The sequence below is a fragment of the Osmia lignaria genome, chromosome 15 (assembly GCF_051020975.1).
Source record: "Osmia lignaria lignaria isolate PbOS001 chromosome 15, iyOsmLign1, whole genome shotgun sequence".
NCBI classification, from domain to species: domain Eukaryota; kingdom Metazoa; phylum Arthropoda; class Insecta; order Hymenoptera; family Megachilidae; genus Osmia; species Osmia lignaria.
In genome coordinates, this window is record NC_135046.1 from 12,112,470 (window position 1) to 12,137,656 (window position 25,187).

A 25,187-nucleotide genomic window follows, 5' to 3' on the forward strand; every position below is an offset into this window, starting at 1 on the left:
TACCACGTGAATTATGATTTCAATATAAATACAGTTACTTTTACATAGTTTTAAACTATAACTTGATTAATATGCAATGATATTGTATTTTATAGTATAAGAAGTATTATCAACGCAAGTGATTGAACAAATAATTAACAATGAATAAAAGAAAACTTGAAGAGACTGAAAGCAATCAAAACAATGAAGATTCTTCAACAGAAATTAAACGGATTTTGTCACGTTTTAAATCAGACAAAGGTGAAATATTACCAGGAGGTTTGCTAGATCTGCCCATTAATATTACTGTTGATAAATTGCAAGAAATTTGTAATGCACTTTTGCAACACGAAGAACCTATACCTTTTACATTTTATGTAAATGATGTTGAGATTGTAGACAGTTTAGAAAATAATATCAATGAAAATTTCAGTATCAGCGAAGATGTAGTTGAAATTGTATATCAACCTCAAGCAATTTTTAAAGTTAAAGCAGTTACAAGATGTACTGGTTCTTTAGAAGGTATGTTATCTGTTTGCCAAATCAATTAGCTCCAAAACAAACTAAAAGTAGAGAAGTTGAGATATTGTTAAGTACTCCTTATTTTAATAAAATACCCCATGTTTTAGGTCACAAAGAAGCTGTAATATCAGTTGCATTTTCACCAGATGGAACAGGTCTAGCCAGTGGTTCCGGAGACACAACAGTTAGATTTTGGGATATTTATACGCAAACGCCGTATTATACGTGCGAGGGTCATAAACATTGGGTTTTGTGTATTTCGTGGTCTCCGTGCGGGACGAAGCTTGCGTCTGCATGCAAAAATGGGACAATTTTATTATGGAATCCGAAAACAGGCAAACAAATAGGTAAAAATTAATAAAATCTTATTATCAACATTTTATCTCGTTAATTTTATTTAGCTTATATTTAATTTTTATGAATATTTAGGAAGAGCTATGTTAGGCCACAAAATGTGGGTAACTTCTTTATGCTGGGAACCATATCACAGAAACCCAGAATGTCAGCACTTAGTCAGTGCTTCAAAAGATGGGGATTTAAGAATATGGGATACAGTTAGAGGACAAACTGTTCGCACCCTTACTGGTCACACAAAAAGTGTGACATGTGTTAAATGGGGAGGTAATGGACTTATTTATTCTGCATCTCAAGATAGAACTATTAAAGTATGGAGAGCTGAAGATGTACGTTTTATAGACATTATATGTTCCATAAATATATTGTTGTAGGCTTTGTTAAAATTGATTTATTACAGGGAATTTTATGCAGAACTTTATTAGGTCATGCACATTGGGTGAATACATTAGCATTGAACGTAGACTATGTACTTAGGACTGGTCCTTTCCATCTTGGAAAAAGTGAAGAAAATGCTATGGAATATGCAAAGAAACAATATCAGTCTGTAGGCGAAGAAATACTTGTTTCTGGTTCTGATGACTTTACGTTATTTCTTTGGAAACCAGAAAAGGAGAAGAAACCTATTGGTATTGTATATAACAATTCTTTAACAATTTTCTTTAAACGGAAAGAACTCGTTCTATATTGCCAGTTCCAGAAATTTTTCATTTCTACAGCCCCGTATCCAGCAATATAGCTAAAGTTTGCCGTAAAATAAAAACATGTATTGTATCAAGTTTATTCTATATTTTAGCAAGAATGACAGGTCACCAGCAGCTGATTAATGATGTAAAATTTTCTCCAAATGGTCGTGTAATCGCGTCAGCTTCATTTGATAAATCTATAAAACTGTGGGAGGCGAATACCGGAAAATATATAACTTCTTTAAGAGGACATGTGCAAGCTGTATATTCCGTTGCATGGAGCGCAGATTCTCGGTTACTTGTTAGTGGAAGCGCAGATTCTACTTTAAAAGGTAAATAAATTGAATGATAGTAATTAAGATTGTGAAACTCTGAAATCTCTTATTTTTATTATTGCAAGTCTAATACAAAGGTTTTGTATTACAATTCTATTGTAGTGTGGTGTATGAAAACAAAGAAACTTTGTCAAGATTTACCAGGTCATGCAGATGAAGTTTACGCTGTAGATTGGTCTCCGGATGGATTACGAGTTGCATCTGGTGGAAAAGATAAAGTTTTAAGGTTCTGGCAGAATTAAATAATGTAAATAATAATAAATAATTTAATAATAATAATTTTCCTTTAGTATTTTGTTTTTGAAAATAATGTCTAATCCTTTTTGCAAGAGCTGGCCGCATGGTGCAGCACCAGTACAACGCGGCAAGTGAAATCCTGGGCGTAAGCACTTTCTGTTCCTCTCAGTCAAAATAAAAGTTTTGAGAATTTCTGCTTCCCTTGTAATGCCATTTTCTCTAGGGAAGCCTACTGTGCTCGATACTGTATACAGTGCTGTATGTATACACGAATCAAAAGCTGAAGCATCTGATTGCTTTATTGCTTCAAACATGACGTTTGACAACTGAAAACTTAACCTCGTTTCATTTGTATATTTTATATACTGCATTTATTAACACACGGTCTTTGGTTATAGCTATCATGGTATGTAAATATACTTATCAATTGAAAACATTATATGATATATTTTCTGTATTTTCCATTTAATATTAATAGTGTTTTTAAGGAAACATTTTAATGGAACAGAGTTGCAGAGATCTAATCATGTGTGGTCCATGTATTTACAATAAAGTTATTAATACAAAAAATTAAATTTATAGGACAATGATGCAGCTGCTCTACAGAATTTGGAGCATCTTATGACTGAGTTTTTCTCACCACAAACAAGTAATGAACGAAAGCGTACAATTGAACAAAGCTTTCAGGAGTTTGCTGGACAGATTGATTCCTGGAGACCTTGTTTACATTTTTTATCTTCTACTAACAATCACCATGTTAGCATGTTTGCTCTGTCAACCTTAGAGGTATATATTAGCATATTTCTAATGATACTAAATTACTCATGGAAAAAAGTAATAATGTATTATTGGCAGCATAAATATTATTACAGATAACAATTGGAAGGCGATGGCCAATCCTTCCATGGGAGGACAGAGCTCTCACAAGATCTACTTTATACACATTGTCACTAGAAAGAGGTGTAGCTCCTTTTGTAAGAAACAAAGTAGTCAAACTAGTTGTAGATATTGCAAGGCACGACTGGCCACATTTTTACCCAGATTTTTATTTAAATATTTTGCAGGTTTGTAAATTGCTAGTATATAATCTTTCATTAATTATCTTGCATTTAAAATTTAATCTCTTTCTAAAGTTATTGGGTCATAAACATACAAGACTGTTGGGTCTCATCTATCTGAGAACAGCTTCGGAAGAATTAGCGACTCCGAGAGAAGATTTACCGATACAAAGAAAGAACGAATTGCTTAGATTTCTTAGCGCTCAAGTGCCTTTGACTTTGGAAACTCTTACAAGTATGCTTTCTTTTCGCAAATATTTAAAATAAAATGTGTTCTGATATTCACATTACCTTGTCATTTTAGTACTTCTAAAAGAAGCAACAAAATTGCAAAGTCGTTCTGGAACAGTCACTCCACCTCCTTCGCCTACCAGTGGTCAAAATGTAGCACCTGCCAGAGCTATTTTAGATGTGGAAGGATTAGCAACAGGAACTAGCGAAGTGTGTATAGCAACATTGGATGTACTAGCGCATTTATTTAGCTGGATCGAATTATCAGAGCACATTTCTACAAACTTACTGGATGCCATATTTACGTGTGCCAGGTATCACGATGCAATGGTAGGATTTTACCTCGAATACTACAAAATACTCTAATGCAGTCAACAAGTGCTATGGCTAATTTTAAGTTTTGTTGGCAGAATGGCAAACAAGTAGAAATGGCTGTACAAGCTGTAACTACTGTGAATGAACTCTTATATAGACCATTGTGTTCTCCCGATGTAACCGATAGATTATTGGTAGAAATATTTCAGAATGGAGTGACATTATTTCAACTGTTGGAACGTTTAGATTCTGTAAATGAGAGGTACTTTCTTATTTATTCAATTAAACAATTTTCATGTTAAAATTAATATCTATAAATGAAAAATATTGCATTTCTAGTTATATGGAGAAGCTAACAGAATTCTTGCAATTATTTGTAACAAATCACCTAAAGAGAATTGAATCATGTCCTAAATTTCCAGTGAATACATTACTAGAAGTCTTGTGCCATCATACTTTTCAACAATGCTCAACAGTAAACGGATATTTAAGATGCTTAGACGTGTGGACCACTTTGTTAGAAAGCACACAGTCTCGGTATTCTCCGGTAGCACTAGCTGTTGCTGAGAGAGTACTGCAAAAGATGAGTTTTAAACTCAATACGCGTATATTGAAAGATCTTGACACGGAAAGTTTAGATGAAAATGTAAGAAAATTTACAAAAGTTGATTACTTTTTTTTTTCTTTTATACAAATATTTTGTTACAGGAAGAAACAGAATGGCAGCATTTTTTAAGATGTAACATAGAATGTTTGGCAAAAGTGGCAGATATTTCCCCAATTCCAGTTTTTACATTATTGGTAAATTATTACATATTATTGGTGCTTAATTTAATGTATACTTACTAATTGCTTTGAACCTTTCAGTATCGTTCTTGGAGAGAGGGGTTGATAATGTTTGGAGAACTAGGCACAGTTATCGCGAACAATCAAGTCATTTTATTAAACGATTCAGAAGCTTCGAATGTACACGCACACTTACGAGATTTAGCTTCCAGTACCCAAGCATTAGCTAGATTATATTCTCTCTTTCTGGGAGATAATCAGAATATTGACCAGTCACTAGCCGAAGAAGTAGTGTCTCAGACATTGGACGCGTGCAAATTTGCAAAAACTAATCAGTTATATAAAGCATCGTTACAGCCAGCTGCAATCGTATTAGATCTCATAGAAGTGTAAGTAAACCCAGTCATTAGTATTAGAATACTATTGATATGTATTATGTAATCAAATGAATTTTATTTTTTCTGATCAGTCATTCACAGTTGTTAGCGTCGCTCCAAGCTTGGTGCCACTGGATAGCTAACAGACCAGAAAAAACAAAAGAAACACTTTGTCAACGATGCATTGATTCATGCATTTCAGCGTTAGATTATACAACTTTCTGTGATAATCCTCCACCGGCAAGTTTAACTCATTCTGCTACTCATCTTTTTCAAAGTATCACTGCTATTCTGAAACCTATATTATGGGATGAACCTACCTTCAGAAATTTAATTTCCATGGTAACGTATCCATTTTTGAAGCCCGACACGATAAAAGTACTGCGAAGAGCGTTAGTGAATGCTATCGTCTTACCGCATGGAGATGGAATTATTAGAGAAAGATTATTAGGTATGTATATATATATATATCAAATCAAGTGCAATTAATCATTTATTGAACAGTAATTATTATTTCATGATTTATATTCAATTAGTTACCATGGTGTCAACACTGTCTGCACCTCTTGGCTCAGAAGGACAACCTGCACCCACGAAATCTACGATTTCAATGACAGTAGTGCCATTAACTCAATTATTAAATGACTGTTCAGCGTCATCGACAACAATAAAAAAAATGTTACATTCATGTTTGGGGCCAACGATAAATAGAATATTAGAATTGCTGCCATATATGATAAAGTGTCAAATTATATGTGAAATTTTGCTTAGTTTTTTACATTCAGTATTCTTAGTATTACAACAGCAGTTGGGTCCTGATTTTACTCAAAATGCAGTTCGAGGACTATTACACATTTACACTAGGTAGGTCTATTATTTAATTATTATTACAGGAAGTAATAAAATCATTTAATATATTTGTAGGGAAAATATACCTGCAGGACCTGCTTTAGATCAGTTACTGGAAATTTTAATATTAGTTGTGTCAGCAACTAGCAGTGCATTTAAGGCATTTGTTCCTTCAGTGACTAATTTATGTTTGGGTCAAGTGTGGCCTGTTATTGGAAACGACCTCAGCTCGTATCCAGATACTACACTTGTCTTACTAAAACTTTTCCACAGGTAATAAAAAAATTATGTAATATTCTATTATGTACTTTAAAATTATAATTAATGTAAGATTCTTTTTAGTATACTCATGCACAGATGGCAATACTTTTATAATACATCTGTATTATTGACTCTTGGCCATTCAGAAGAAGAAGAATCAGTTGAACACAAGGAAGAATTAGTTGCAATTTTGGAAGCATTTGGCCAAGCTCTTCTCCAACCAGATGTTAATATATTCCGTCAAAGTTTGCAAAGCCTTGAGCAATTGAATGTACAATGGCGACTTTATCAACGAGCCATATTCAAAGCTCACTTGCTAGAGAGATTTTTAATGGCATTATTTACAGTTCTGTTCCAACAGTAAGTTAAAAATATTTTTATTTATTTATTTAACTGATGAAAGATACTAATCAGGTTCATTTGTAGGTCTCATAATTTACTAGCGGATGAAATTGCTACTGCTATACACAGTTTAGCTTCAGTTAATATAGCATGGTTCTTTGGACACTTTTTGCCAACATTTTTGGCAAGCTGCGAAGGTGTAGATGACATGCAGAAAGCTACTTTATTAGGGAACTTTGATAAATCTACGGTAAGTCGAAGCTATCGACTAGTTTAACATTTTCAATTTCTCATCAATTTTGTGAAATACCAACAGGATCAACCAACCCTGACGAGATCAGTGCTTCGACTTATTTCTGACCTACGATGTTATCAATTTTGTCGACCCGGGTGAAATAATCTCGTTTCAGTGTAAACATGAATTAAAATAATGCTGTGTGATACAGTTACAACCAGTGAAAAATTATGGAAAATAGCATTTTCAACGAATCCTTTGGGATGGATTTTAAATGTAAAAACAAGATGACATTTTTCTAAGTTTGTGCTGTAAATCACTGCCGTATCGCATTGTGATGTGGCGTTAGTGTTACATAATAAAACGCGACATTTTTTTAATTTTAGTCGTTACGTATATATTTCCTAATTTAATCTATTTTGCAGATTTTTAAACAAATTAGATTATTGTAAAAGTAGCATTGTACACAATGCTCTTTGAAATTTATTCTAGTTTCTAAATGTATTAGCTCATTCCAAAAATCTTGAAACAAATATTGTGATGTAATGTATTCTCTGATTAAGTAATTTTTTCTTTCAATTTATTTTCAACGTTCTGATAACAATTATATAATTTTGTCGTAAGAATGATCTAATTTTTATTTTATTTTGAAAGCGTTAAAAAATTAAGCTACCCATATATGTCTTTTTGTATTAGAAACATTAGATCCCAAAAACTAGTATAACATAATACCTTGAGAAAATGTCTTTTACATGAAATAGTATCTTTTATTCAATAATTATATGGAAAATAATTTTTATGATAAAAGATACCTTAAGAAACAATTGGAGCCAATTTAACAACGGTGTTCTATGTTACAAGACTAAAAATCATTGGTTAGAAATGTATCAAGATTTTTGCAATCATCTGTTATTTGTTTGTTATACTTATCGCATCCCTTCTCTCTCTCATGATAAGTAGAGAGTTATTTTGATAACCCTATCGAGGATGATGGTTTTTAAACAGTGCATCGGAGTTCAATGAATTAGTAGAAGACTGACTAGCAGTTCAGAAACGATTAACAATGTTTTCCATGCTGTCAAAAAACTGTGTTTATATTTCAAAGCCAAAGATGGCAAGAAACTTAGTGACTGATCCGAAGTACGGATTTTTGAAACAGTTAGGCATCACAGCTGAGAATCCAGGCCTTTATGATGGTCGATGGGGAGGTTCTGGCAAGGTATTCTTTTTCTTTTCATTTAATTATATTATATACTGCGTTTCATCTAACTTTATAATTCTTAATAATTTTGTTAAATATCATGACATTGACATTGTACTTTAATACTTTTTTATATGGAATGTTTCCAAGACTTGGTCAATGTAGCAAAAGGGCATCTTAGGGTCAGATTTTCCAAGAATCGATAGTGACATAAGCTATCACAATGACTTTTTGAAATGGAACTGAGCTATTTTAAATTTGTGTATTTGTTTAGAGTACTTTATGAATTGCTAATCTTTCAATATCTTGTCCTAATACTAATTTTGTATGTAGAATGTTTCAAAGAATTAATTTGTATACAAAATCGGAAATATCAGAGAATATGATCTTGTACAAATGTTCCTGGTTCAATCCACAATTAAAAAATTAATCTACCAATTTGTTAGTCATTATAAATAACTTTCGTTTTAATACTATTGCAACATCTAGGTCGTGGAATCAGTTTCCCCAGCAACTGGTAAAGTAATAGCAAAAGTGCGAACATCGTCTGTTCAAGAAGCGAACAATGCTATTACAGAAGCACGCAAAGCCTGGTCTCAGTGGGCATCTTTGCCAGTGCCAACTAGAGGAGAAATAATAAGGCAAATAGGAGACGAGCTTCGACAAAATTTAAAACCATTAGGACAGTTACTGTCCTTAGAAGTGGGTAAGATATGCATACTTTTATGAAATTTGATTTCTTACTTCTGTCGGCTTCAATTTTAACTCTATGATTCTGCAGGAAAAATATTGCCAGAAGGTATTGGAGAAATTCAGGAGATCGTCGACATATGTGACTTTGCTGTTGGTTTGTCTAGAATGTTACCTGGCCAAATAATTCCATCTGAAAGAAAGGACCATGTTATTTTAGAAAAGTGGAATCCTCTTGGAGTTGTAGGAGTTATTTCTGCATTTAACTTCCCAGCTGCAGTACGTGTAACTAATAAGAAAATTTAGTAATTTAAATACATAGTTTAATAACATAATTGATAATATTACCTCAGGTTTTTGGTTGGAATGCTGCAATAGCATTGGTTTGTGGAAATACTACAATTTGGAAAGCAGCACTTACTACTCCTTTAATTTCTATTGCAACCACAAGAATCATAGCAAATGTATTCGAACGAAATGGTATACCAGGTTCAGTCGCTTCCTTGGTAACAGGAGGAGCAGATGTTGGTGATACTATTGTCACTGATACACGGTAAGCTAAAAATATTTCTATCAATTTAATTATTTATATTCGACAAATACGTTTGCTTACAGTGTACCTCTGGTTTCATTCACCGGAAGTACTAAAGTTGGAAAGCAAGTGGCTCTTAAGGTTCAAGATAGGTTTGGCAAGTTTCTGTTAGAGTTGGGAGGAAACAATGCAACGTTAGGTAAATTAAGATTATAACAGTTAAGTTTTTTAAAAATATTTTATCTATTTAAATTGTATTTTATTTAACACAGTTGATCAAGATGCAGATTTAGACCTGGCAGTTAGAGCAGCAATGTTTTCTTGTTTGGGAACAACAGGGCAAAGGTGCACATCTACTAGGAGATTAATTCTTCACAGTAAAATAAAGGAAGAATTTTTAGGTAAAATATTTCCGGAATAAGTGTTAACTGCGAATTTAATCTGTAAAATAACGTAAAATATACAAATTTTATAGGAAAATTAAAGATAGCATTCCAGAGTATCTTACAAAGGATAGGAGATCCTTTGGATGAAAATACTTTGTATGGACCAATGCACAGTCAACAATCAGTAGACAATTATAAGGTACTAATATTAATATAACATTTACGTAAAAGCTCAAAAACAACATTTCACGAGTTAATTTTTTTTTTTTTTTTTTTTTTTTACAGAATGCAATACAAACTGCTGTAAGCAATGGCGGGAAGATTGAATTTGGTGGAAAACAAATAAACAGGCCTGGTTTCTACGTTGAACCAACGCTTATTTCTGGTCTCCCACCCACCGCTGAAATAGTTCAGCAAGAAACTTTCGCACCAATTGCGTACGTTTTTGAAGTGAAGTCTTTGGAAGAAGCTATTGCTATCAATAATGGTGTACCACAAGGATTAAGTAGCGCCCTGTTTACTAAGAGTCTTGGAAATGTATTCCAAGTAAGAACATAACTGTGTAGTTATATTACCGTGATATAACTGTGTTTTATCAATATTATTAAAATAATGTTTTACAGTGGATTGGACCTCACGGTTCTGACTGTGGATTGATAAACGTCAACATTGGAACAAGCGGTGCTGAAATTGGTGGAGCATTTGGAGGAGAAAAGGCAACGGGATATGGTCGCGAGAGTGGAAGTGATTCGTGGAAGTACTACATGCGACGTGGAACTGTTACGATAAATTACGGAAAGGAACTGCCATTGGCTCAAGGCTTGAAGTTCGAATAATCAGAACGTACATCTGATTTTATGAAAATCCTTCATTGGTTTAATTCAAATCGTATAAAATCCACCTCGACATCCACCGAGGCTTTTTTATGAAATTTATAAGCTTTCGGTAAATCATATCTCAGTTCGGCAATAACTTTACTTTTCGCTCCAAATTGAGCGGCTTTTTGAAGAACATAATTACGCGTACTTGTTTTGTGCAAAGAATATACAGTATTTGACGCTAATTTGATTGCAACGTCCAGAAACTTCATGTCTATACCCGCGTTATGTTTTGTTCCGAAAGGTGGATTCATAATCACTGTATCAAAATATTTTTCAAACCTTCCTGCAATTTAAAAACAGATCGATTTTAATAAATAAATTTCATATGTTTCTATATATGTGTGTATACCTGGCAAATATTGAAGCACATCACATTGTATAGCTTCCACAAACAGTTCAATTTCATTGCAATTTCTAGATTGAATTTCAAGTGCATCAGAATCAATTTCAAAGCCAACTACGTGACCTGCTTCAAGCATCTGTGCTCCAAGAGACAAAACACCACATCCAGAACCTAGATCAGCTACCACCCGTCCTTCTATATCATTAAATTGTGATTGAGCACAATATAGCATGCATGATGCTATGTGAGCACTGGTAGAATATTGTTCAAGCAATATTTTTGGTTTATCAAATCCATCCAACTGTTGTAAATATTCTTCTAACTTACGAAGTGGAATACTAGCCATTTTCTCTAATTAGTTAATGCTCAGTATTGTCCTTTAGGTATACAAATAAAAAGAATATTTAATCCTTATTCAAAGTTGCTTCCACCACACTTATTTACATGTTTATAACACAGAATCACTTATCATTAATAATTTCTCATTTAGTATCAAATCTAGGAAGAACTGGTAAAATAAGATTGCCAAAGGATGAGTCCTGTGTCACAAAGTATCCTGATGAAGCTGCATGTGCATTATGTAAAGCAGCTCTCTGTGAGGCACTCATTGCAACACCATCAGAAGGTTGTGTAGGAGGCTAACATGATAAGTATATAATAATTCAGTTTGCAATTTAGTCAAGAATATTAAGATATCAAATGTACGTTTACCAAATTAGAAGAACCTGTTGATGTAACTGCCAATGATGTATTTAATGTTGGGGCCACACCTTGCTTCAAAAGCATCTGTTTCTTTAGTTGCAATTCTTCCAAAATTTTTCTGTTTTGTAATTCTATAATCAATTTAAGTAAGAACTCTGTTGTACATGAAACAAAATAATATAATTGTATACTACCTCTTGAGTTCGATTGTGAAAAAGCCATCAAAATTTAAATTCTTTTTGTCCTCAAGCAGCAGGATATATTACAAATTTTTATTCTTTGTGGAAATTGTAAATAGGTTACATCGCCGGTTCGACGGTATAACAAATTCAATTAGCTTTCAGATTTTAACTAAAAGAATACAGAAAGATATTTAATATAAATGTATGAAACGTATATAAATTTTATCTTATAACAATATTTCTTTAATAATGTGAGAATGTTTAAATAGATCTCGTGTTATCTTAACCCCTTTAAAGGAGTTTGCAAAAATGTGTTGAACAAATCTACGCAATAATATATCATAAAATTACATCGGTATCTCAAATACCTATTTATCTTTATTTTATCGCAGTTGTTTATAATATCAATAATTTGGGAAATATTATATTTTTAGAGATTCACCAAGTTTATTTCAAAAAATTCCCTAGTGAGATTTTGAAACCACGATCGTCAACATAGATCTGGGAACTTCGGTGGTGGGAGGTGATTCTAAAACGTAGTAGCTAGGGAGATTAGTGACATCGATATTTAGCGCATGCGCAAAGAAGGAAGACTTTCGCAGGCGCCACCTTGTGAGCCAGTTCTATCGCAGAAGTTATCTCGAGTAGTCCTTCAGTGGTTGTGTTCGTCCGGTTTTCTCGCGATTTTTTCCGATCTCGAAGAATCTCGGTTGCTACTACTCTGACAAAAAGAGTGAGTATTAAATATTCAATTTGTAACATTGATTTCAACGGCGTATTTAGAAGGTAGCAGCTCGGTCCGATTGTAAAATCTATAGCAACCAGACGTGACAGGTTCTAGCAAAATGGCCGTGCACGATTTACAACAAACGGTTGTTCCGCGTTCACTCGATAATCTTCTAGCAATACTTTCTGACCAACATGACACCGCCTTATATCGCGCACTTAATTAAAAACAAATTGAGATACCAGTCGATGATTTTCGACCAGTCGTCCGACGGTGTTTCATACATATTCAACGTACATGTTGCACGTCACTTTGAATTGATTTTTTCGCGAATGACCGTTTGCGTGGTGCGGTAGTGCGATCACTTTGCCGCAACTACCAAGCCACCGAACTTAAACCTTTGTACCGAATTTCGTTGTTCCTTGATTTTAAACATTATCTTATCTGTCAGAGTGTGAACGCCGAGAGTTGATTTCTTTGCACCTTTTGACAGACGTTAGCGCGAGTCGGTATTGAGTCAGCGATCAGCTGTCGAGTCTGTCAGCGAATTGAATTTCTAATGATGTTCAACGGGAACATGATCATTTATCTTCTTTTTTTTTTTTTAAAGGGTTATTGATTTTTTTAATGAAAACTGACATTGTTTTATTTGAATGCGCGAAAGCAAGTGAATCTTGGCGTGTCCAGTGCTATTGAAGCTGCCGATGATCTCGAGTAACTTCTCGTGCTTATATGTAAGAAGATTAGTTGAGAAAAGCGAAGCCACAGGTAGATCGCGGTGTGCGGGGTCGAGAAGGCCAAGAGTCGCTCACCTGTGCTGACGATCCCGGAAATAGTCGTTGCAAAAAAATCATTGATGATAAATAACGCGTAGATATGTGGCTTTAATTCACAAATTAGAAAGCAAGCTTGTGTCAGCGTTGGAAATATTACCTGTATTTACTTTTCTTCTAAAAGTAACTTACTTTTAGAAAATTAATTTCTTTATAAATCATCAAAGTGTTAATATAAAGGGGTGTGTGTGTAAACTGAGCATTGTCAACAAGAAGTGTATCATTTAAATTATTTTTATTGTGTTTTCTAATGCAATTAGATGTAGAGGATTAAAAAAGGGAACTGTCATGAATATTTGAATGCATTGCAAGGTGAAATATACACAGCAACGAGGGTGGGCGGACAGCCGGTTTTATCGATTACGGCGCATCGCGCCGCTAAGCATCGTCATAAAGCGTCGCGACGACGCAGCACGCTTTTCCGATTGTCAAGGTCTGTCCTCTTTCAATATTTTCCCTAAAATCATCTTTCCTTTTCTGCGAGGATGACTGTGAAGTCATTCTCGAAGATTTTGGTTATCGATTAGACTCGAATATTAGCGGGAAAGATGGCCGCCCGCGATTCAGCGATTCTAATTGGTTGATTTCGAGTGGCATTCGCCAATCACCGTAGACCTCTCGAACCCCTGTTCAAATATTATTGTCCAATCACGATCTCGCTTATTTCACGGAAATCCGCGGGTTTTGCCAAATGTTATGTCATTACGCGGATGTACAGAAGGAAGTGAGCTTCGCACGAGGAATGTAATCAATATTTTGGTTTTCCTACGTTTCTTATATACTTGAATAAAATACAAATAACATATGTAAGTTTTTAACGAAACTTGTGAAATTAATAGAAACTATAAATGTATAAAATCAGTAGAACGGTTGACATTTTACAGGAACGTATTTTTTTTTAACCTATTTGCACATTCTACAGTCTGTTTAAAGTTTGTTGGTATTGCTCTTAAGATGGCATCATCGCTTTAAAAAAGTAGTCTCATTTACTTTTTGCATAACACTCAATTTGAAACGATGACGAGATAGAAAACGTTTACAATTTCTTTTTATTATACAAGTTTTCCTTCGTTTTACTGTTAATCGAGATGGTTTGCATTAATCAGTGTTTTTCTAGCAATTAGTATGATAACATTTCTTTTAAATATAAAAACCAAAATATCTTATTTTGGCGTTATCGATATTCGATAATATAACGGTCCAGTATAAATAAAATGTTATGACCAGCCAGGCTTACTATACGTACGTGTTCATAAATAAATGTATGCTTTTCGAAATTAAAGTACCAACACGTACGTACATAAGTGTTTAATATTAAAATTTGCAAGTTATTAACTTTTAACATTTTTCTCTTTGTTTTAATTTTCAGTAGATCGATGCTTTTAATAAAATGAAACGAGCGATGTCTTCATTGGCGCGTTTTTTCATCCGATGGAAAGTAAAACAAATCACGGCATTGCTTTCAGTTCAGGGAACATGTTATTGTTCCGATTAAGGATTTCAGGACAAACCGCTCTCACACATTCGTTTGAATTTCCTTTCATGCTCGTCTGTTTCCCTCTTTTTATATCGGATAAGAAATTATTTCGCTGGAAGCATTTTAAACGGTAAAACTACGACCCGTAGAAACGCGGGAAACTGTTGTTTTTTACCGTTTCTTTGTTAAACAAAATTTATACATACTGGATTTTTCATATGTTAAAAAAAATAATAATTCTTGGGTGTGCGATTATAAATTAATTCGCGTTCTCGAGATATATTTTTTAGCGCAAGATTAAAAAAGAGGTGTTATGAGCTACGTAATTGCTTTTTTTTTTGTAAACTGACCGATAACATTATCATGGTTATTAACATCAAATTTAATTTCATGTACAAACTGTTACAGAAATGAACAATTATTCGTTACAACGTGTCTATAAATTAACTTAAAATAATTGAAATAATAATTTGCATATAAGTTGCGCTTAATGTGAAATGAACATAGCGAAGAAACTTTATTACTTTCTCTTCTAATTGAATTCTGTGTTTATCTGCAGCGTGCATTTCGAAAATTTCTACTTGTATTTATTATTTAATTTTGAATTTATTTGTAACAAGTTACGGTAACTTCGATCATTCAAATAAACCGCGTTTTTATTAATAGCCGCGCGTAATTTTCGGCAACAGTTCAAATCCACCAAAGCGCGGGAAGATATTCAAATTTGAAATAGTATTCAAGAAGGCGCAGTGTTAAAGTTGTACGCTTAATATTATCATTCCGCTTATTATTACTATTTTGTTTTACAGGAGATGTCGATGGCTGGGTACTAAAGGAATCAGGAGCTGACTGGAGAAGAATCTAGTCGCGCTCGTTCGAATCACTGTTGAGTAAAGCCAGCAAACACACTCGAGGATCATGAAAATGGTGCTGTCTCAACGTCAGAGGGAGGAGTTGTAAGTTTCAAATTTGTTACATTTCAAAAATTCTAGATACTTTCACCGACCATGCCCTCACTGACCGTACACAATTAGAAAGAAATAAACATCTAATTCTTATCAAAGTTTTTATTTTAGAACCATACTGCTCTTTTCATAATTTTTCTTTTTAAAATACACGAGGATTGAAAGTGGAGGTGTAGTGCAACATCTTGGAAAAGATTCCTTGTAGTGGGAGAACATCTTGAAAAACGTGTATCTCATCCCTACTACGCTTAGGTCAGCGTAATTGCGCAACTATTATTTAGTTTCTTATCGAAATTGTCTGCTTCGACGTATTAATTATATACCCAGAAAGTTGAATGTAAAATGAATTTATCGTTACATGCAAATAGTATTATCACATGGAATCTTGATACGATCATTGATAAATATAAAGCCTGATCAGTTCTGAAATTCGAAAGCACATTATTCAACTGTTTAGTTGTTTGAAAGATCACAGGTTAAAAGAGCGATTCTAGAAGAGTCGAGGAAGTGAAGTTGACGAACAATTAGCTATATTGGTAACACCTGCGGAAGAGTAGCAGCACACTGCGTGAAATTTTGATGGGACGATTATAGCCAGAGCATGTATCGTAACGTGCGATGAATATTAATAAGAAAACAGTAACCTGCGGATTACAATAATCGCACGAGGAGAGTGGGGCGTTAGAGAGAGAAGTATCCAATATTTTCTTTGATTCATCCAAGTCGGTGAATCAGTTGGAAACAATGATAACTAATTCGTGGAAACTTGGGCAAATATTTTGAGTGAAAATCAGCAGTTTCTCCTTGATTTACTTGTTCGTGGAAACGCTTAATGGTGATGGAAATAAACAATAGAAAGGAATTTCTTAAATGGACGAACTATTTTAAGAATTTAGGCAACAGACACGAGCCGGAAAGTAAAAGAAAATATTTGGAATCACCATGAAATTATCTGGTAGAACAGGAAAGGACCAAGGGATTGCAACGCAACGAAATTTTTATTCAGTAAGGTCGCATTAATCTCAGTCGAATACTCGAGAACAAAAGACGGTATTGCGTACTAGCCAACTTTCCTTTTCCTTGATTCCTAAGCGATAGAGTTTAGGGATAGAATTAAGAATGTGATAAAATAATCGATATCAGAGGAAATCCTGTGCAACTTGAAGTTCATTATATATTCATTGGCGTTCAAGAAATAACTCTGATAACGAGGTTAATAGAACAGCAGTGTTTATAACATTAGAAAGCCAATAAACTAAGGTAACAATTTAAGGAAACCATGCAATGAAATTTAAAGGTCACTATTGTAAAGGACATGTGATATTGTGTCACTGAAAGACCGGTTAATGCCTCGACTATTATGAGGGTCAGTGGCGTGCCAGATTTTGTATATCCAAATGCATTCTGAGGTCATTTGAATGCAGACGTACGATTTTACACATGTCACGCTATTAATACAATGGTAAAAGCGTTCTTTATAATATTACTGAATATTGCAATCATCGACGACCCTCGTGGCAATTGAACCGTTTATCCGAGCTCCGAAGGGGATCAATAAGTCAGCATAACGAAAAATGCGTGCTGCGTATCTGTGATTCTCCGGCTGAGGGTTGGTCGGGAGAAGGCACGTAACAACCCCCGTAGCGGGTATTAATACCAAAACGGGACATTATCGATTCCTGTGTCGATCGATGCTGACTAATTCTGGGTGACGTCAAATCACTCGTGGATCGACGCGTGTCGCGCGGGGACCAGCCGCAGGATAGGGCGTCTGTTGAGCACGCGCGAATAGCGGGATCGATAACGCGTCGAACGGGCGGACGAACGAGGAAGAAACGGGGAAACAGGGAAATGCAGACACCAGACACTGTAGGGAGGAGAGGAGCCGGTCAAACTTGCTATGCTCCTCGTTTCATACTTCAGCCTCGGGTCGAAGAATTTTCACCTGAAACTTCTTTAACAAACTTAAAGATGTCGAGGTTTTTTAATTAAACAGTCGATAGGATTTTGAGCTTCTAGTCTCTTCTTGTGTTTCTGAAATAAGTAGGACAGCCTCCAGGCTCAGAAGGCAATAGGAAGTTGGAATTTTATAGCTGATTGTTCTGGCTTCTCTCAGGAAATAGAGGTCATAAGTACAAACTGTTTTGGTACTTTCAAGTAATTATTCAAATGAGAATCATCTCTCTTTTTGTTTTATCCTTTGTAGCATATTTCGATTAAATCCTCTAAGCATCTTTACTGAACTTTCAGGTACTAAACGTGTTTAGAAGACAAAGAGATGAACGAAGGAAAGTAAAGGGTTTCATTGATCATTACAGGTGGCCTCTTGTGGCATCTGTTCCTCTTACCAGGCTTCTTTTTTCAAGCTATCTAAAGTGAAACTCGATCCACGTTAAAACGTTCATTGATCTACCTTGATCCCTTATTTGTGTTTGCATTTTGTAATTGAAAACCGATCGGGCATCGCAGTAAAGAAATTTAGAACACAAAACAGAAATGCAGTGGATTCAAACTAAAAATTATGCAAGTGGTGGAGCGTGTCAGGAAAAGAGATTTTAGGTTTCATAACGAGAGAATAAAAAGCAAGAAAGCTGACAGAAGAAGGCTGTTAACTGTTAAAGAGTGTGCACGAAAGTTGAGGAGAATTGCTGGCTGCAATGAGACCTTGGAATCGATAGAGCTCCTCCCTTGCATTTGCCAACGTTTCACCCATTCTGTTTCGTTAATGATGTAAGAAAGTGGAAAAATAATAGGGAGAAGGGTGAAAGTGGTATGCAACGCGATCGATACGGAACTACCATGTATAAAGGGTTTCGAATGTTTGAAGGGATGGATCAGGGAATTGCGTTTAGTGTTTCAAAAAAATGAGTCGTTTCGTTTCATAGAGAAAGGGAAGGTACTGCAATATAATACCTTAAATAGTGGAGTCCTGGTGTACCTTATATGGTCAAATAACATATACATATATAACTCCACCCCTTTAACTTATAATCGTAAATGCATTAAATATAAAAATAGTTTACAAACATATTTTTCATTTCATGCTATATCATCTGAAAAACACAGTTATTTTTTTCTATCTTATCCAAAGAAAGAGTACCAGGTTCGTTGAAGTGGAAAACTTTCGTTGATCGAAACCAAGAATCACTTTCTAAAAGCTGTGCATCTGGTTATATATTATTGCAATTAGAATTGCAATTAACACTTGCCAGCAGTTTCATTCCAGTGAAATTAATTCGCATTATCTTGCGTGGTAATACGTTCCCCGTTAAACGTTAATGACCAATTAATGATACAAACAGTGTCGATTATCTGTTGAAACTTATTCCTTGAATGTGATAATTGTACACGTGATCATTACAGACTTCAAACGTGAGTAGAGAACAATGCTTTGCTCCTCTACGTCATTTTCCTTCGGAAAGTCCACCATGGGTACTGTATTTATCAATGAATTTACCAGCAACTTTGCTAGTTAAAAATTCATCAAATGTTCAATAAGAAGGAATAATGAAAAGAATCTATTCGTAATCTCTACAGATTCTAATCATCGAGAGACACGAGCAGATTTTATCCAAGAATTCAATAAAAGAAAGCACGATAATGCTTTTCTATGCAAATCTGATTCGTTCGAAAGGAACTGTACATTTTTCCAAGATTAATTAACTCGCAACAGTCCTGAAGGAAATTCTATCGATAACTGGGAGCGTAAGAGCGTGTTTCTGATGGCGATGGGAAACCTTATATCTAGTGTACGTGATACCTGCTGACAGGTGTGCTAAGGTAAATGGAAAAAGAAGATGCGAGCGAAGATGGAAAGGGGATCATCTTCGCGTAAGAGACGATCAACCGTAGCGATTCTCGAGCGTTGAAATTCGCGCAAGGAATGAAATAACGAGGACGTTGCGCTGCATAGCAATTTTGGACCCCCGAAAAATATCCGGGCCAGGAATTGGATCAGGATATCGCCCGAGGATTCGTGCTGGTCTTTCGAAACTTTCTCCACGGAAGATTAATATCGATGGGGCCAAACTGAAAACCGCTTGAATAATTAGCGAAACGTGCAGGCTGGTATCGGGAACGTCGAGCTAAGTGCTTTTTCGACGTGGATCCGATTTATTCTGTTTTGCGTGTCCCGTTCGGTTCGAGTGAAAGGTTCTCGAATCGGCGAAGGAGGAATCGATCGGGCTTTCCGGCTTCGTTCCCTTTGTTTGCCGGCATTTGAACGAAACACGCGCTGATAATTCGCCTACGTACCTTACTATCATGTGGAAGCAGGTGAACAGGGACGAACGACCGACTTCAGGCCTTTCACCCCGGCATAATTCTGCCCGACTTTCAATCTCTTTTCCCACGTATTCAACCTGCAGCCTCAGGTATACCTGCGCCTCTACCCGTGGATACTTTTGCCAAATGTCATTCTTCGATCGTTTAACTTCGTATTTGTTCAGATGTTTGGAAATACCATTTGCATTATTCTTACATTAGATGTAACGTATTAATGAGTTTCACAAATTTATAAAAACAAGGATCACCTAAGCTTTAACAAAACTTTTCACGTGCCTTTTATTTTGGTGACGCAGACGTTGATGCCATCAAGCTCCAAGGTGGTGGACAGAACATTTTTCAAGTTTTGTTAAAAGGATCGGGTTAGCTGATCCTTGTTTTTATATTTATAAGTTTGTAAACCTCAACATGTATACACATGTTCTCATAATGACACTGGGCGTGCCCCGGCACCTTTCTGATCCACTGTCTATGCATAGGAAACGTGTTAAGTGTTTTGTAGAACATTGTCTCGAAGAAAGAGAAGGGAGAAGGAAGCGCAAAGATATTCACGAGTTGTTTCACACATTGCTGCGATGAAGAAAGTTTGAAAAACGAGGCTGGCAAAGAATGACCCATGGCTCTTCGACGTTTTGTAATTGATTTAACGATAGAGTGAGATACATTTAGAAACTCGTATATCACTGGAGAAGAATCTGACTAGACCAGTGATCATTTGAAATTTGGAATAATTAGGTGTGAGATATACACGGTGTTAAAAAATTACCTGAAGAGCTCTACATCTTGAAAAATTGTAAAAAGTGGAAAAAGAAGAGCTCTTCAGGTAATTTTTTAACGCCCTGTATATTTTGCTTTGTTGTGGCAATTAAATTTTATGAAACGTAAAAGAATATTTGTAACAACACTTGAAATAATAGTTCTAGTTTACTACTGTCTTATCTATACGAAGCAAACGTATTTGTTAACGCAATGGTAACAAGGTGACGCAAAAAGGATGACTTTGAGTCGATTGCCTCAAGACAATTAAAAGAAAAAGCTCGTTACGCATTATATCTGCTTATGAATTATTCTTGGCGTTCAAGAGAACCTTTCTATTGCGAGGTCATAGACAAACCGTGCAACCAGTTGTTAGCCATTGACCGTTTAGTTATGGTATTCTTTCAGAAATAAGGCGATCGCGGACTATCTCAGCACCAACGGCTATCAAGATGCACTCGAGGCGTTCAAGAAGGAAGCCGACATGCCCGGGGAAGTGGAAAGAAAATACGGAGGCCTTCTGGAGAAGAAATGGACTTCGGTAATACGCTTGCAAAAGAAGGTAAGAGGATTAGCGAATTTTCAGCTCTATATTAACGCGGACAAAAATATTACCTTGACACGCTGCCACGAAAGCTATACATAAATGCCTCGTGTGTTCAAAACGGATAAGAAAATCTTTGAATTTTTATCAAAACTCCACAAGGTGTTTTAACTGAATGTTTAGAAGTATTCTAGTGGCATACTGACTAATATAATACCTCTGTTTACCATATCAAAATATACAGGGTGTTCCAGAACTGAGGTAGGACCCGTGGAGGGATGATTGCTAAGGTCATTCTAAACAACATTTTGGCAAAGGAAAAGGAAATCCCTCCACGGGTCCTACCCCAGTTCTGGGACACCTTATATGTACATCAGGCAAACGTTCATCATTACTGTAAGTGGAGAAGAAAATATGGTATAGTATAATTGCAGTGTTAACTTTTGTTGATATTTGTAGGTAATGGAATTGGAATCCAAACTCTCTGAGGCAGAGAAAGAATTCATAGAAGGAGCGCCAACCCGTAGCAAAAGATCACCATCCGAATGGATACCAAGGCCGCCTGAAAAATACAGCCTCACTGGACACAGAGCTCCCATAAACAGAGTTATTTTTCATCCTGTGTTTAGTCTTATAGTATCTGCCAGCGAAGATGCCACCATTAAGGTAAAGGGATCATCAACATCAAAGTTGAACATGGTCGTCGAAGAAGTAATTGGAGCTACATTATTATTCTTTCAACACCAGCTTATGGGATCATAAATATTTATCGTTAGAAGTATGATTTCATTATGAATACGTAAGAAGTATAAAAAGTGAAGAATATTAATCACTCTTTTCTGGGAAGAGTGAGACCTTTATCGTAGCTGCTGAATATTGTATTTATTTTTTTTTACTCTCTGTCTAAAACTTTGATAGTCTACTTGACACACTGGTTTTGAAAAAAGTATCCAGTTACTTTCAACTTTCCCCGTTTGCGACTCTACCAGTTTTTATTAGTACTAGTTTTCTTATTGGCGATCGTGTCATCCAGGTATGGGACTTCGAAAGCGGCGAATTTGAAAGAACATTGAAAGGACACACTGACAGTGTACAGGACGTTTCATTCGACGTATCCGGTAAACTGTTAGTCTCATGCAGTGCAGACATGTCTATTAAGCTTTGGGACTTTCACCAGTCGTTCGCCTGCGTGAAAACCATGCACGGACATGATCACAGTGTCAGCTCTGTCGCATTTGTGCCACAAGGGGATTTCGTAGTGAGCGCATCTAGGGATAAAACCATCAAAATATGGGAAGTGGCGACAGGTTATTGTGTTAAGACATTAACAGGGCACAGAGAGTGGGTACGAATGGCCAGGGTAAGTCCCTGTGGTGAACTAATCGCTAGTTGCTCGAACGATCAAACGGTGCGAGTATGGCATGTAGCAACGAAAGAGACAAAGGTATAAATTCGCATGGTCCATTGTATTTGTAATTTCTAGAAAATTCATTAAAATACTTTTTCATTTTAGGTGGAACTCAGAGACCATGATCACGTCGTAGAGTGTATCACATGGGCACCGGACAGCGCCAGAGCATCGATTAATGCTGCAGCAGGAGCAGATAACAAGGGTGCTCACGAAGGACCTTTCCTCGCATCTGGTTCGCGGGACAAGGTAATCCGTGTTTGGGATGTCGGTGCCGGCGTTTGTCTCTTTACCCTCCTAGGACACGATAATTGGGTACGCGGCATCGTCTTCCACCCCGGTGGCAAGTTTATCGTCAGTGCTTCTGACGATAAGACCCTGCGAGTCTGGGACACGCGCAATAAACGAGCAATGAAAACCCTCGAGGCGCATGTTCATTTTTGCACCTCTGTCGGTAAGTAGAATCTTTATATCTACGCTATTTAATTATAATTAACAAACTCGAAGATATTTTTTCATTTGAAATTCTAGATGAATCATCCTGTACACAGAATGGTTTCTATATTGTTAATTACTTCCCGTTACCGATTCGCATGTTAAAGCGGCTTTACTTTTATAGATTTTCACAAAAGCCATCCTTACGTGGTCACCGGTAGTGTCGATCAAACGGTGAAGATCTGGGAGTGCCGCTAGTCACCAAAACAACCGGGTTTCTTAGAACCTTCGTCGAGAAAGAGAGATTGTGAAAAGAAGGCGAACGATGCGCGTCGAATTCAATGGAAACGGCCGAGAGAGTAAGATGCTACAAAAATGTTATCGTACATACTACTATTATTAATATTAATATTATTATACACACATAAACACGTACGATTAAGAGCTCTTTAATTAATTTATAATAAAGTATAATTAGTAATTATTAATAATACATATACGTTTTACGGTAACGAACTGCACGATTCGAGGAGAGTCGGTTGAGGTTTAGCTCTTTCTCGCGAGGAGGACACTTTGCCATAATATTTCGTCGGCGGTTTAAAAAAAAAAACAAAAAAAAAAATAAGAAACAAGTATTCCGAGTATCTCAAAATTGTATCGCAAGAACACTTGCTTTTTTAGAAACATCCAAAACTAATGATCTCGCAGCGAAACGCACGTAACGTGAAAACGTATCGAAATAAACACTGTTGTGCGTCGTCCTCCTCCTCGAACCGCCGATGATGGTGACCAGAGAATTTCGGCTGTGCCGTATCTCCGGAATGTCACGGTCAATCGTTCTCGTTTGCTACGCTGACCTCTCTTTGAGCGTTCTTGACAATGTAAAATCGGCAAGTGACACCGATACGTATGACACAGACGCGCGCGTATCTGCTCTCGCATACACACATACGAGATATTCGGAGTCGTTAGCGTTTACCATGTATTCAGATATGTCAATAATTTATCCAACGTTGATCGAGTGCGTAGCATGTTCCTGGTACAAAGAAGCGTGAACACGGATGTAAAGCGAACGAACGTGGCAAACGGGCGGACAGATTTGGGAGCTCTGCGATAGAACGAGAAACACAGGGCAGTAGGGCGTCCGTTTGGAACGTTCAAGTTACATGCTGCGTATGTCAGTGTATGTGTGTACTATTAACGTTCCCCTGAAACGTCGAAACAACCTGACGTGAACGACCAGAGGCGAACGCAACCCCCGAAGAAACTGCTGAATCAGAATAAAAATAAAGGGAAAGAGTAGGCTTTCGGCAGTGTATGGCGTCCAAACAACGTGCATTATTAACGGTAATATTTAAAAAAAAAAAGAAAAGTACGAGGGACGGCCGAGTGAAGCGCGCGGATTTTGTGAAAACCTACAGAAAAATACTAAATATACTAAACGTGTATTCGTACGGAAGTATTTGACAGGCGCATAATTTAGTTTTGCGTGGGGTCCCGAGACATGCGAGGTACTAGTTGTATATTTAGCTCTAAACTACTATTAGCGGGTAGCGCAGACCGTAGAGAAGAAAAGCAGAAAAAAAAAAAAAGGGAATAATAGTGAACGATCGGTCGGTACACACATTTACGCAGGCATATATTTCGTCAAGATCTCGTATAACGATTGCTTAATTAAGGCAAATTTCTCCTAACCATTATCCTCCTTCGTCTATCGATATGCGCCAATCTTTATTCTATACGAAACTTCTCCCCAACAGAGCCAGAGACCATTCGACTCGATGTGGTACTAAATTATTTTGATGAACAAATAAAATGAAATTTCTGATTGGAGCCGTGTAACGTCGTTCTGCTTGTATTACCTGTGTGTTTCGTCGTCGTTCGTGCATCGTTGTTTGCCATTTAATTTTTCATTTCAATCCATTGGATAAATAAAACCTTGTAGCAATCACGATACTTGGGTGTTCTGTTCTTTTGGGGAACTCCCTGTGTTCGTGCTGTTTCAAATTCAATGGAAATTCTTCGTTTTCTTCTCCCGACAGAATTGTACAGAAGCAAAAAAGAAAAAAAAAAAAAAACAGAAAAGAAGTACTTTGAAAATCGAAGTCGGCCTTTCTTTCTTTCTCGAATGACCGACGTACTCCCAGCGAGGATCGACACGGCACTCGCTGTATTCTTTTTCCTCTGGACGAGCAATGCGTACGATTTAACTCTCGAGAGACGCGGTAGTCGGATACGGGGTCGCTTTGACCCACGATGATGTCATTATAATAA

The 25,187-nt window shown here is 36.2% G+C and overlaps 6 protein-coding genes across 9 annotated transcripts; 4 read left to right on the forward strand and 2 right to left on the reverse strand.

Moving 5' to 3' along the window:
* The first annotated feature begins 4 nt into the window (after positions 1-4).
* Nle (notchless protein homolog 1) lies at positions 5-2,347 on the forward strand. The gene is made up of 7 exons (XM_034333395.2): positions 5-501; positions 609-848; positions 931-1,184; positions 1,256-1,484; positions 1,652-1,873; positions 1,979-2,123; positions 2,207-2,347. The coding sequence occupies exons 1-6, from the start codon at positions 141-143 to the stop codon at positions 2,116-2,118; spliced, it is 1,446 nt and encodes a 481-aa protein (XP_034189286.1). The 5' UTR covers positions 5-140; the 3' UTR covers positions 2,119-2,123; positions 2,207-2,347.
* A 33-nt stretch (positions 2,348-2,380) lies between these two features.
* On the forward strand, positions 2,381-7,611 carry ebo (exportin ellipsoid body open). Of its 2 annotated transcripts, XR_004582326.2 has the most exons (16): positions 2,381-2,519; positions 2,696-2,899; positions 2,986-3,177; positions 3,247-3,406; positions 3,476-3,732; positions 3,813-3,979; positions 4,057-4,363; positions 4,426-4,518; positions 4,585-4,892; positions 4,973-5,331; positions 5,417-5,744; positions 5,805-6,002; positions 6,072-6,350; positions 6,417-6,582; positions 6,649-6,843; positions 7,528-7,611. XR_004582326.2 is itself a non-coding variant. In XM_034333393.2 (15 exons), the coding sequence occupies exons 1-15, from the start codon at positions 2,517-2,519 to the stop codon at positions 6,724-6,726; spliced, it is 3,099 nt and encodes a 1,032-aa protein (XP_034189284.1). In that variant the 5' UTR covers positions 2,381-2,516; the 3' UTR covers positions 6,727-6,977. The 2 variants fall into 2 exon arrangements, 1 of the variants encoding a protein (XP_034189284.1); XM_034333393.2 differs by lacking the exon at positions 7,528-7,611 and having other exon boundaries at positions 6,649-6,977.
* Positions 7,612-7,614: 3 nt separating this feature from the next.
* Positions 7,615-10,212, forward strand: Aldh7A1 (aldehyde dehydrogenase 7 family member A1). The gene is made up of 9 exons (XM_034333394.2): positions 7,615-7,786; positions 8,258-8,474; positions 8,550-8,737; positions 8,812-9,011; positions 9,074-9,189; positions 9,263-9,391; positions 9,466-9,575; positions 9,662-9,922; positions 10,000-10,212. The coding sequence occupies exons 1-9, from the start codon at positions 7,631-7,633 to the stop codon at positions 10,210-10,212; spliced, it is 1,590 nt and encodes a 529-aa protein (XP_034189285.1). The 5' UTR covers positions 7,615-7,630.
* Positions 10,213-10,244: 32 nt separating this feature from the next.
* On the reverse strand, positions 10,245-10,946 carry LOC143306123 (rRNA N(6)-adenosine-methyltransferase Mettl5-like). Its single transcript, XM_076692686.1, has 2 exons — positions 10,607-10,946; positions 10,245-10,540 (listed from the first exon to the last, which is right to left on the reverse strand). The coding sequence occupies exons 1-2, from the start codon at positions 10,944-10,946 to the stop codon at positions 10,245-10,247; spliced, it is 636 nt and encodes a 211-aa protein (XP_076548801.1).
* Positions 10,947-11,082: 136 nt separating this feature from the next.
* Positions 11,083-12,067, reverse strand: LOC117608375 (SOSS complex subunit C homolog). 2 transcript variants are annotated; one of them, XM_076692688.1, is made up of 4 exons: positions 11,927-12,067; positions 11,497-11,653; positions 11,312-11,433; positions 11,083-11,238 (listed from the first exon to the last, which is right to left on the reverse strand). In XM_076692688.1, exons 2-4 carry the CDS (start codon positions 11,522-11,524, stop codon positions 11,083-11,085), a joined length of 306 nt encoding a protein of 101 aa, XP_076548803.1. In that variant the 5' UTR covers positions 11,525-11,653; positions 11,927-12,067. The 2 variants fall into 2 exon arrangements, with proteins under 2 accessions (XP_076548803.1, XP_076548802.1); XM_076692687.1 differs by having other exon boundaries at positions 11,853-12,002.
* Positions 12,068-12,077: 10 nt separating this feature from the next.
* On the forward strand, positions 12,078-23,545 carry Lis-1 (LisH and WD40 domain-containing Lis-1). Of its 2 annotated transcripts, none has more exons than XM_034333396.2 (7): positions 12,078-12,217; positions 15,331-15,477; positions 20,935-21,088; positions 21,530-21,736; positions 22,104-22,514; positions 22,584-22,932; positions 23,098-23,545. In XM_034333396.2, exons 2-7 carry the CDS (start codon positions 15,440-15,442, stop codon positions 23,169-23,171), a joined length of 1,233 nt encoding a protein of 410 aa, XP_034189287.1. In that variant the 5' UTR covers positions 12,078-12,217; positions 15,331-15,439; the 3' UTR covers positions 23,172-23,545. The 2 variants fall into 2 exon arrangements, with proteins under 2 accessions (XP_034189287.1, XP_034189288.1); XM_034333397.2 differs by lacking the exon at positions 12,078-12,217 and adding an exon at positions 13,702-13,850.
* The last annotated feature ends 1,642 nt before the right edge of the window (positions 23,546-25,187 follow it).